The 12,510-nt window shown below is 39.1% G+C and overlaps 1 protein-coding gene across 1 annotated transcript; it reads right to left on the reverse strand.

The window, feature by feature from the left end:
• Positions 1-7,349: 7,349 nt before the first annotated feature.
• On the reverse strand, positions 7,350-12,460 carry LOC137007573 (gastrula zinc finger protein XlCGF8.2DB-like). Its single transcript, XM_067369115.1, has 2 exons — positions 12,358-12,460; positions 7,350-7,877 (listed from the first exon to the last, which is right to left on the reverse strand). Exon 2 carries the CDS (start codon positions 7,667-7,669, stop codon positions 7,352-7,354), a length of 318 nt encoding a protein of 105 aa, XP_067225216.1. The 5' UTR covers positions 7,670-7,877; positions 12,358-12,460; the 3' UTR covers positions 7,350-7,351.
• Between the last annotated feature and the right edge of the window lie 50 nt (positions 12,461-12,510).

Below are 12,510 nucleotides of genomic sequence, written 5' to 3' on the forward strand. Positions count from 1 at the left end.
TCACGTTCAACTGACCAGAGACGTTGCGTTTTCCTTTGGAGGCAGTCCTTGCGGGTAGATCTTACGTTACCGTTTCCGGGAATCATGGCGAGGAGGTGGGGTGCAGCTACCTGTTAAGCCTGTCGCTAGCGGGCGTTGTCGTCAGCCGGTGAATGCTCTTACTCAAGTTTGGGGACTGGATTGGAGTTTGTACTATATTCCAAAAACGTCTGCTTGGTGGTGTATAAAAAGGGAAAAAAAAAGGCTGACAACGTCGATGACCCGAATCACTCTTAGATACCACCCGTGCTGCCGACTTGGTCAGTGTTGCTTTAATCACAGATATACATTTTTTTCTTTCATCTCTCTCCCTCTGTCACTCTCACATACGTATACACCACATTATTATTTTTATTTATTTTTTTCCCTCTGATGTTTGCATATTTGTTTTGTTTGTTGTTTTGCAAAGTTGATTTATATTGAATAGTAAGTCAGTGTTTTTTTTTATATTTAAAATTATCTTCTTCTTTTGAAGTGTCCAACTTACACTATATTTCATTAAAAGACAAAGTTGCATTAAATTTATTGCTTTTCCGTTTTTCTTTATTATATAAATTTATGTAACGGATGGTTATTTTATTTTTTTCTCTCTATTTATCCGAGGTGATTATATTATTATTATTATTTGTGGCAAGTGCATACTTGTCTGGCGCCCGAACTAAACTGATTGTTTACTCATATATTTATATATGTTTTTTTTTCCCGAGGTGTTGGGGACTAAGAATCAACTTAGGACTGTGAGCAGTTTGTTATATGTGCTAATGTGGCCTCGTGGTTAGTACTTAGCGTTACCATACTGAGGACCCGGGTTCGATTCCCTCCTGCCGGACATTTTTTTTTTTTATTATTGTTGTTGGGAACCACCGTTACAGATTCTTGAGATGAGAAATTTAGAGGGGCAACGAGTGTTTGGTGAAGACTGGTCTAATATTGAATGTAATAAAATTCAAGCATTTATTGGACTTCTAATTCTTGCTGGGGTTTTAAAATCTCACCACAAATCTGCATCCAGTTTATGGGACAGTGAGTTGGGGAGGGCAATTTTCCGTACAACCATGCCACTGAAAAAATTCAAACAACTGACTAGGATGACAACTGACAAGACTACCTCTCATGTACAGACCAGATACCAACATTACAGTTGATGAGAGCTTGGTGGGATTCAGGGGCCGGTGTCCTTTAAAGCAGTACATGCCAAAAAAACCTGCCAAATATGGCATTAAAATATGGGCAGCCTGTGATGCAAACTCGAGCTACTGTTTGAACATGCAGGTATACACAGGAAAACCTCCAGGGATGCCACACGAAAGAAACCTGGGAAGGAGAATAGTCCTGGAAGTGATGGATGGCTATCAAGGGCATATTGTCACTTGTGACAACTTTTACTTCATATGCTCTTGGCATAGAGCTCCTAAACAAGAAAATGAGAATGATAGGAACAATCCGAAGGAACAAGCCAGAGCTGCCAACTGCTCTGACCATTCAAAGAGGCCGGGCTAAGTTCTCATCTATGTTCGCCTTCACAGAAACACACGCCATCGTGTCGTACTGCCCCAGAAAAAATAAAAACGTTCTTCTCATGAGCACTGTGCAAGAAGATGCAGCAGTGAGCGAAAGAGAAGACAGGAAACCTGAAATGATCTTGCCATACAACAGGACCAAAGGGGGAGTGGACAATCTTGATAAGGTATTTGCTACTTTGCTACTAATTATTTATTGAAATACATATATATATTCTAAAAAAATGATGATGATAATAATAATATTACTAATATATGTAATATATATATATATGACATCCAGTGATAGTTCAATTCACTTTACATGCCATAGCTTAGAATAAAAAAAAGTATTTTATGCATTTATTTATGTGTATATATATATATATATATATATATATATATATATATATATATATATATATATATTATTGTTATATATATTTATATATACATATTTATATAAATATATATTTTATATTTATATATAAATAAATAATTGCTCAAAATACTTTTTTTTTATTCTAAGCTAAATGCCATGTAAAGAGAATTGAACTAACACTGGACGTCAGCAGTAATACTAAATGTTTGTGTATGCTTTTTTGTGATATTCCAGAAAATCCGGAGAAAGACAGCTCGCTGGCCCATGGCAATCTTCTACAATATGTTGGAGACAGGGGGACAACTACATGAGGAGGCACTTTTTGCAGGACCTGGGAAGAGCGCTCGTCAAGTCAAGTCAAATTTATTTATATAGCGCTTTTACAATTGGTAATTGTTTCAAAGCAGCTTTACATATTAGAAGCACAGAAAAAAGGGAAGTGGTTAAAAATATGCTGTAAAAACAAGCGTGGTAATATGTAACATATACAAGATGGTGCTACATTAACTTCCGGGGTGGAAAAAAGCTTGTGTTAGACATAAGTATATACAGCTGTGACAAAAAAGTAACTCACTTCACACTGTACTTATATTGTACTTATATTTCGCAAATATATACATTGCAACTAATACAACTTCACCTTATCATAAACTTTCAAAAAAGAAAGAAAGAAACAGCCCCCTATCAATTCAAACACTCAAGTTCTTCCAAATCCAAGTCTATGTCCTCAAATTGTCTTGAACATCTACACTCTCTTTCTCATTAGTACAAGGAGTACAAAGCACACTGTCCTTCTCACTGTGGACATCACACTGCAAAGATTTACTAAGTCCAGATTCACTGCTGCTTAAAGCACAAACACTAGCTGAAGTAGTACAAGGCACACTGTCCTTCTCAATGTGAACATCAGATTGCACAGCTTTAGAATGACCACATTCACTGCTGCTTAAAGCACAAACACTGGCAGTAGAAGTACAAGGCATACTGTCCTTCTCAATTTCAAAATTAGAGTGCACATGTTTGTGGAAACCAGGCACACTACTGCTTCTGGCCTCATACATGGACTTTACAAACTGTACATTTATCATGACTTGGCCACACATATCAATCTGCAGTTTTTCATGGCCAAGTACTTTTGAAACCAATTCCTAATAGGTTGCAGAATTCGTCATGGTCCATGTGAATTTTCTTGTTTTGTGCTCCTATTTCAACTGTGATGTGTCCACGTAACAGACATGTAACTTTGGAAGCAGAAAGCTCTGCAATTTTCACATCGAGTCATATTGGTTTCCAGATTCACAAACTCCAAAATACTGAATTCTGTGTCCACAATTTCTCCTACAATACTTTCTCATTCACCTTGTTCTACTTCTGCTGAACTACCACAGTCATCAACAATGGAAAAGGTAGTTTGCACAGTTGTGCTCAAACAAAATGTCTGTATGAACAAGCATACAGACACATCTGTAAGCTCATACCAGCTACCTATTTCCAATGAACGGTCACCCCACACTGTTAAGAAGATTTTTTTAGCATGGTCTGCGACGGTATTTGTTGTCTGTGTCAGCCTCTGCCGGCTCCTACTGACAGTTTGCTTCTGAGAAAGTAACTGCAACACCTTCACCTTCACAGACACCTTAAAATAAGATGTAAAATAAAATGTCATATACTTATATCTCTTCAAAAACAAAACAACATACAACTGCAATATTTATTATTATTATTTTCATTATTATAATTATTTATAAATACTCATAACTGTAAAAAATTATTATATTTATTATTTATATATATTATTTACTTTCCCTAACACATTCAAACAGGCTTGGGTAACCCCACTGCTTAAGAAACCCACATTAAACATGTCTCTTGTAGACAGCTACAGACCTGTTTCTCTCCTACCATTCATAGGAAAAACACTTGAACGAGTTGTTTTCAACCAGGTGTCATCTTTCCTCTCACGGAGCAACCAATTGGATGTCAATCAATCTGGTTTCAAGAGTGGCCACTCGACTGAGACTGCACTGCTGTCGGTCACTGAATCCCTGCGGATTGCAAAGGCTGATTCCAAATCATCAGTTCTCATTCTGCTCGATCTATCAGCTGCCTTTGACACGGTGAATCATCAGATCCTCCTGTCCACCCTCTCATCACTGGGCATCACAGGTACTCCACTTCTCTGGTTTGAATCCTATCTCACAGGAAGGTCTTTCAGGGTTGCCTGGAGAGGGGAGGTATCCAAAGCTCATCAGCTGACCACGGGTGTTCCTCAGGGTTCAGTTCTTGGACCCCTCCTCTTCTCCATTTACACTACATCACTTGGTCCCATCATTCAGGCACATGGTTTCTCCTACCATTGACACACAACTCTTCCTTTCATTCCAACCAGATGATCCCACAGTAGCTGCACGAATCTCAAGCTGTCTGGCGGACATCTCGGCATGGATGAAAGAACATCATCTACAGCTCAACCTGGCTAAGACTGAGCTTCTCGTCTTCCCTGCCAATCCGACTCTAAATCACGATTTCAGCATCCAGCTAGGCACATCCTCAATTACCCCATCAAATTCGTCCAGAAATCTTGGAGTAATCATTGATGATCAACTGACCATCAAAGATCACATTGCAATGACAGCTCGGTCATGCAGATTTGCACTATACAACATCAGGAAAATCAGGCCCTTTCTAACAGAACATGCAACACAACTTCTGGTCCAGGCTCTGGTCATTTCTAGGCTTGATTACTGCAATGCACTTCTGGCTGGACTGCCATCATGCACAATCAAGCCTCTACAAATGATTCAGAACGCAGCAGCACGTCTCATCTTCAATGAGCCCAAAAGAGCCCACGTCACGCCTCTCTTCATCTCTCTTCACTGGCTACCACTTGCTGCTCGCATCAAATTCAAGGTGTTGACGCTTGCTTACAGATCTACCACAGCCTCAGCACCCTCCTACTTCCACTCACTCTTACGAGTCTACACTCCAACCAGAAACCTGCGCTCATTAAAGGAGCGAAGGTTTGTGGTACCATCACAGAGAGGCACAAAATCACTCTCCAGAACATTCTCATTCACTGTCCCTTGCTGGTGGAAAGATCTTCCTGCCTTCATCCGGAATGCAGAATCCCTGGCAATATTCAAAGACAGCTGAAAACCCATCTCTTTCGTGAGCACTTAACCTCATCTTAAAAAAAAAACAAAAAACTTCTTATTCCTATCCTTTCACTTCCTCTAATCCCTCTCTATTGTAGCTTAGGATAATCTGAGCACTGCCTATAACTTGTATTATGAGCACTTCTTGTCTATTTGCCTCGTCATGACGACTCGCTTGTTGTATTTCCTCACTTGTAAGTCGCTTTGGATAAAAGCGTCTGCCAAATGAATAAATGTAAATGTAATGTTATGTATTATTATTTATTTTCTGTACTATTCAAATATATACAACATAACGCCTACACTCACCTAAAGGATTATTAGGAACACCTGTTCAATTTCTCATTAATGCAATTTCCTAATCAACCAATCACATGGCAGTTGCTTCAATGCATTTAGGGGTGTGGTCCTGGTCAAGACAATCTCCTGAACTCCAAACTGAATGTCAGAATGGGAAAGAAAGGTGATTTAAGCAATTTTGAGCCTGGCATGGTTGTTGGTGCCAGACGGGCCGGTCTGAGTATTTCACAATCTGCTCAGTTACTGGGATTTTCACGCACAACCATTTTGTAGGGTTTACATAGAATGGTGTGAAAAGGGAAAAACATCCAGTATGCGGCAGTCCTGTGGGCGAAAATGCCTTGTTGATGCTAGAGGTCAGAGGAGAATGGGCCGACTGATTTAAGCTGATAGAAGAGCAACTTTGACTGAAATAACCACTCGTTACAACCAAGGTATGCAGCAAAGCATTTGTGAAGCCACAACACGCACAACCTTGAGGCGGATGGGCTACAACAGCAGAAGACCCCACCGGGTACCACTCATCTCCACTACAAAGAGGAAAAAGAGGCTACAATTTGCACAAGCTCACCAAAATTGGACAGTTGAAGACTGGAAAAATGTTGCCTGGTCTGATGAGTCTCGATTTCTGTTGAGACATTCAGATGGTAGAGTCAGAATTTGGCGGAAAACAATGAGAACATGGATCCATCATGCCTTGTTACCACTGTGCAGGCTGGTGGTGGTGGTGTAATGGTGTGGGGGATGTTTTCTTGGCACACTTTAGGCCCCTTAGTGCCAATTGGGCATCGTTTAAATGCCACAGCCTACCTGAGCATTGTTTCTGACCATGTCCATCCCTTTATGACCACCATGTACCCATCCTCTGATGGCTACTTCCAGCAGGATAATGCACCATGTCACAAAGCTCGAATCATTTCAAATTGGTTTCTTGAGCATGACAATGAGTTCACTGTACTAAAATGGCCCCCACAGTCAACATATCTCAACCCAATAGAGCATCTTTGGGATGTGGTGGAACGGGAGCTTCGTGCCCTGTATGTGCATCCCACAAATCTCCATCAACTGCAAGTACTATCCTATCAGTATGGGCCAACATTTCTAAAGAATGCTTTCAGCACCTTGTTAAATCAATGCCACATAGAATAAAGGCAGTTCTGAAGGCGAAAGGGGATCAAACACAGTATTAGTATGGTGTTCCTAATCATCCTTTAGGTGTGTGTGTGTGTGTATATATATATATATATATATATATATATATATATATATATATATATATATATATATATATATATATAAATTGTCCATTGTTAAAGGTTCATGAAACCCCCGTTTTCCCCTGGTCGTTCACACCTCAAAGCTCAAAATCTCTGTGAAAATGGGCGTGTAAAGCTCTGGAAAAGTGGGAGAAGGGGGAAGAGGGGAGATGCAACCAATGGAGCACAGACATACAACAAACCCATTATACAGAATAATGAATATTAAAATATGAGCACAGAGAAAATGACAACAAACTCCCAAGCACAAGGGCAAAAGAATATTTAAAAGGGCTAATAATAGGCTACATTGATTATGTTTACGAGCACTGCAGTCTCATGATAAACAACACTTAGTTTAACACAGAAAGAATAAAGACAATTCATTTTGTCAATTTTTATTTGAATTTTCTATCTAAACCAGGCTTCTCTCCAGTGTGAATTCTCATGTGGTCTTTAAGGTGGTTTTCACGTGTGAAACTCTTTCCACACTGTTGGCAGGTGAAGGGCTTCTCTCCAGTGTGAACTGTCATGTGGTTTTCAAGTCTTCCTTTTCTACTGAAACTCTTTCCACACTGTTGGCAGATGTAAAGCTTTTCTCCAGTATGAATTCTCATGTGGACTGTAAGGCTTCTTTTGTGACTGAAACTCTTTCCACACTCTTGACAGATGTAAAGCTTTTCTCCAGTATGAATTCTCATGTGGACTTTAAGGCTTTCTTCACGTGTGAAACTCTATCCACATTGTTGGCAGGTGAAAGGTTTCTCTCCAGTGTGAATTCTCATATGGCCTTATAAGGCTTATTTTATGACTGAAATTCTGTCCACACTGTTGGCAGGTGAAGGGCTTCTCTCCAGTGTGAACTCTCATGTGGTTTTCAAGTTTTCCTTTTCTATTGAAACTCTTTCCACACTGTTGGCAGGTGTAAGGCTTTTCTCCAGTGTGAATTCTCATGTGGCCTTCAAGGCTTTCTTTACGTGTGAAACTCTTTCCACACTGTTGGCAGGTGTAAGGCTTTTCTCCAGTGTGAATTATCATGTTGACTTTAAGGTTTCTTTTAGGTCTGAAACTCTTTCCACACTGTTGGCAAGTGAAAGGCTTCTCTCCAGAACTCTTAGTTCCAGTCTTTTGAGCTCTTTTTTCTGTGTTGCTCTTTCCCCAGTCATGAAATGATGTTTATAATAATGTTCTTCCTCTTCTTGCCTTTCATTAAGTTCATGACTCGCCTCTTTCAGTGCCATTAGGTCTAGGGCAAAAGTAGACATAAAACAATTTAGACATTTAAAAGCTTCAAAACCAACAACATGTTTGTATCCTGTGGATCAGGGATGGGCAGCTTTGGTACTGGAGGACCACTCTTTTGCAGAGTTAAGTTTCATCCCTAATCAAATGCACCTGCCTATAATTTTCAAGCATTCCTGAAGACTTAAGGCTGATTTTTACTTTTGCGTCAAGATGACGAATTCTGTGAAGGATGCAGTATATGGAGTATTCTTAGCCAGAATTAAATGAGACGTCTTTTTTAGGACACACAGGCAGGAAAGAAAACAGGAAGTATATCGTTGCTATGCCAACATGTTCACAGCAGCCTTGTTGCGCTCTCAGACAATGAATGAAAATTAATAATAAATTTGTATGTAATTTGACAAGAAAATGTATTTGTTTTATTTTGGGTTATGCTTGAGCTGGCTAATGTACAACAGATATCTGTTACAGAGACAAAGGAGGAGGATATTAGGCAGAACAAAGTTTAAAACAAAAACAAGCTTGAAACTACTTGCCTTTAAATGGGTGATGAACTGAGAAATCAAATTTTCCTTTTGACACATAAGAGGTCATCATACTAAAAGAATATTCTGTAAGTTTTAGAGTTGAAAACTTCCTTATTAGTCCAATAAAAGCTTTAATTGACACCAGACCCAGAAAAAGACGGGATTTACAAAGTGGGGATCTATGAGGTCAAAGGGCAGCAAGCACCGCCTCTGCAGAAGAAGATCAACGCCTACTTAATCCCTGCCTGTTTAGCCCCGCCCACAGAATCGCGCATGACATGCAATAGAATAGGTAGCCTAAGTATTTAACTGTGTTAAATCTAATGCTTATAGAGTAAAGTGTTATCTGTTGTTCGTTATAGCCTAATTCTTTTGCATTTTAATCTGTTTAAAAATTTCAGTCAGAGTTGTTTTTGTTTTATTAAAAAAAAAAGAGTTCTTAAACCTGTTAAATTATGACAAAAATGGTTTTGCAACTTATTTTAATATCGCGATAATACCGTGATAAAAGCTTCATCAATTAATCGCAACATGAAAATTTGATACCGTCACATGCCTAGTGTCAGTAACTCAAACCAGTGACTAAACTTCACCTTGCGTTGTTTCTCTTAGTAGGATAAAAATAATCAGTTATTTAACAGTGACTGAATTATATAAAGAAAGCTCAAAGAAAGTCCCCTTTGCAATCGTTGGAGCAGCACGCTGAAACTGTCAATTAAACAGCGTGAGTTTATCAGTGACTGACGTGCAAAACTCCCGTTTTATTCAGTGAATCTCTTATATCGCGTTTGCACTGTTAATGAAGATGAAAGCATTTGTTTGTGTAGAGAAATTTAGTTGCAATGATGAGATCACAGCTTTCAATCGCTCAACATGTCTATGATTGACTACAATGTTCATCTCTGCAACCTCTGGAGGATGCAGCCTTCGAAATGAGACAGCTATTGTTTAGCCTTGTATCCGGCCTTGTCTCCCGTGTTTTTGACCCTGGACTGTTTCCGTGTTTATGATTGTTTGCTGCCTGTGATTGGATTATTTTTCTCGTTTCTGTTTGCTGGTGTTTGACCCTCTGCCTATATGACTACGCTCATCCTATTAATAAAGTCTGCATGTGGATCTCCAACTCTGTTGTCGCGTCCCATACATTACACATACAAGGAACAAAAGAAAACAACGGGAAAAACACTAATAAAGCAGACAGCGGCAGTTATCGTACAAAACGTAATGTACATAATACACTCGAGTCATCTTATGATTATCGTGTTTATATTGTTTCACATGTACATGTTGAGAAAAAACTATAATATCCACATGCTCGGGTGAGAAAATTAGCTGCACTGACAGACGTTGCAGAAACACAAATATAACAATAATACATAACGCTGTGCTAAGCTAAGTTTCTAACAGCAGCACTTTGTATTTTCTGTTCGTAAATATATCTCCCTCTGTGAAACTTAAAGGAAGCATATGTCTCAAAATCATTTTGCTATTAGATAAGTTATCTTATCGGCTCACTCAGGTTACAGCTGCGCTTACCTGTTGTGAATGCAGTGATGAACAGCTTTCTTTCCTCATTTGACGGGTGTTTAGATTTCATGTGTTTTCTCATTATGGTGGTGATATTATTATAACTCAGTTTCATTAATTCATTTGATTAAAAGTAATTCCATTGTGTAAGATCATTTTCATCTAAGTAATTCCAAACTTCGCGAGGCAGGCAACAACATTTTGCGACAATCAAATAAAATAAACCTATTAAACATGCTCCACAGCACCACCCGGTGCATTTAGTTATAACTGCAAGTCATGAAAACTCGGAGTGTTTGGTATGGTAATGGATATGACAATGTAGATATATTTGGTCTTGGTGGAATAGATCTGCTACGCTGCTGCTGCTTTATTGCTGCTGCTGCAGAGCAAGTATGGGACTTGCTACTGCCAATACATACATGACCCGCTGCTGTGAGCAAGTAAGACATGCTGCTGCTGTACAATATAGCGTACATGAATAACCCCCCAACAGAGCAGGTTACATGATATTGGACAATACAAGCCCAAAGATGTCAGAGATCCCCCATCAATGCAGAAGGCAAGATAATGATTCACCCTCACCCCCCAGCAGATCTACCGCCAAAACAAATGTACTGCTGCTGCTTCGAAGAGCCATAGGAACCGTGTGTAAGCTATCTATGTGTGCCTGGCTCATTTTTGCCACAACAAATATTCTGGGCCGTAAGGCTTGGCTCTAGTTGCCTATTAGACTATGTGTGCCTGGGCTATCACGCCGAATGGCTTAGCTCTAGTGGCCTATGTAAATGTGTGTCTGAGCCAAAAGGCTCAAACATACCAATTAGAACACACATTATGTGTGGCTTTAACAAATGGTAAAACATTGCAGGCTAATAGAGATAAGAAACCCTCCTCAATCACCTGAGCAAATAATAGTATAATGATGTAGCATCATTTGATAATGTCATTGTAACCCTATATACTCCTAAAAGTAATCTCATTCAGATGAAAGGAAAATTAATTAGCATGACTTCAACATGCATCAGCTGACCCAGCCCGAAACATGTAGGTACATAAAACATCAGCCCTGAAGAGTTGTTGAAGTTGAGCAATACTATGAAACATTTATATTTACACATCATAATATCAATGAGATTAACAGAACTCAATATTTTTAATTAATATTCTATCTTGTCTGAGTTGCATGCTAATGCATTTCTATTACATCTTTGTCCCATATGCAATGGTTATGGCAGTGGATGCAATTTGACAGTGAATCCCATAACATAATTTCTCAGCGTGCAACTGACTGTCAGCCCTCACAGATTTACAAATTAAAACGTATGGCCGCATTCACTTTTCTCAGTAGCGAACTCAAAGTTCCGCTACGTCAATGGCTGACCACCACACTGCAAAGTGCCTCCTATTTACGCTCCTGTTAATGGATACCTCTGCATTTTAAGCAGAGAGAGAGAGAGATTTCTAACGGACATGCAGCACTGCTTAGATTAACAAAGCTTGTCCATAATTCGGCCACACTGCCTGCCGTTGCAACACACCGCATATAGAAAACACCTGAAGTTATCCAGAGCGCAACAGGAATTATACTATACAGATTATAACACAAAATTACACATTAAGCATCAACTGAGGCGCTCTTGCTTCGTTTGAAAAACACATGGAACTGCCTTGGCACACTCTAAGGTAAGCAGAAATGATAAATATCATTCTACGTGAAATCCATTAATTAAATGACTTACCGACCTTGCAAAATCGCTGTTCGTCCTGTAGTATGAAAAGTAAATGCACAATAAAATCTGAATACAGCTGCTCACGTACTTAGTATGTTCATAAGATGAAAACATTGTTTGCATTTTAATCATGATATATTCACATTGCATGATCACTCATTAGCCGACAAACTCATCTCACTCAATAGCAAACAGGTTACTTTAGCCCTGCATGCAACATCTGCTGCGTTCTTTTATGTTGTTGATATCCACTCCATTGCTATCTGAATTTGTTATTCATACTGCTGCTGCTGTACAAAATACTTGCTGTAGCTTCGTTAGAATGTGATACAAGCAAAACACGCTTCCATTTAAAGTTCAGCAAGCTTGTCTCTGTATCATTATAAAACATGCATATGCACTAGCTGCTAAAATGCTTAGTAAATCTCTCTAAGCATTAAACAGACTGTTGATATGACAGACTACGCAAATGCAGTGGTAGTATAAGAACCCATGTACTTATCTTAAGGCTGGTTCACACTGTGTGATTTTGGCCACGATTTGGTCGTCTGAGACAAATTTTGCAAATACTAAAAGATTCCTATAATCCTAGCCTAAAATCTGTAGTCTTTGATCGCTAGTTTGACAAGTTCACCGTCAGCCGGTTAAAGGATAAGTTCACTTTTAAATAAACTTTTGCAAATAATTTACTCACCCCCATGTCATCCAAGATGTCCATGTCTTTCTTTCTTCAGTCGAAAAGAAATTAAGGTTTTTGATGTAAACATTCCAGGATTTTTCTCCTTATCATTCATTTCAATGGGCGCCCAACGGTTGAAGGTCCAAATGGCAGCTTCATTGCAGCTTC

The sequence above is a fragment of the Chanodichthys erythropterus genome, chromosome 3, assembly GCF_024489055.1.
Source record: "Chanodichthys erythropterus isolate Z2021 chromosome 3, ASM2448905v1, whole genome shotgun sequence".
NCBI classification, from domain to species: domain Eukaryota; kingdom Metazoa; phylum Chordata; class Actinopteri; order Cypriniformes; family Xenocyprididae; genus Chanodichthys; species Chanodichthys erythropterus.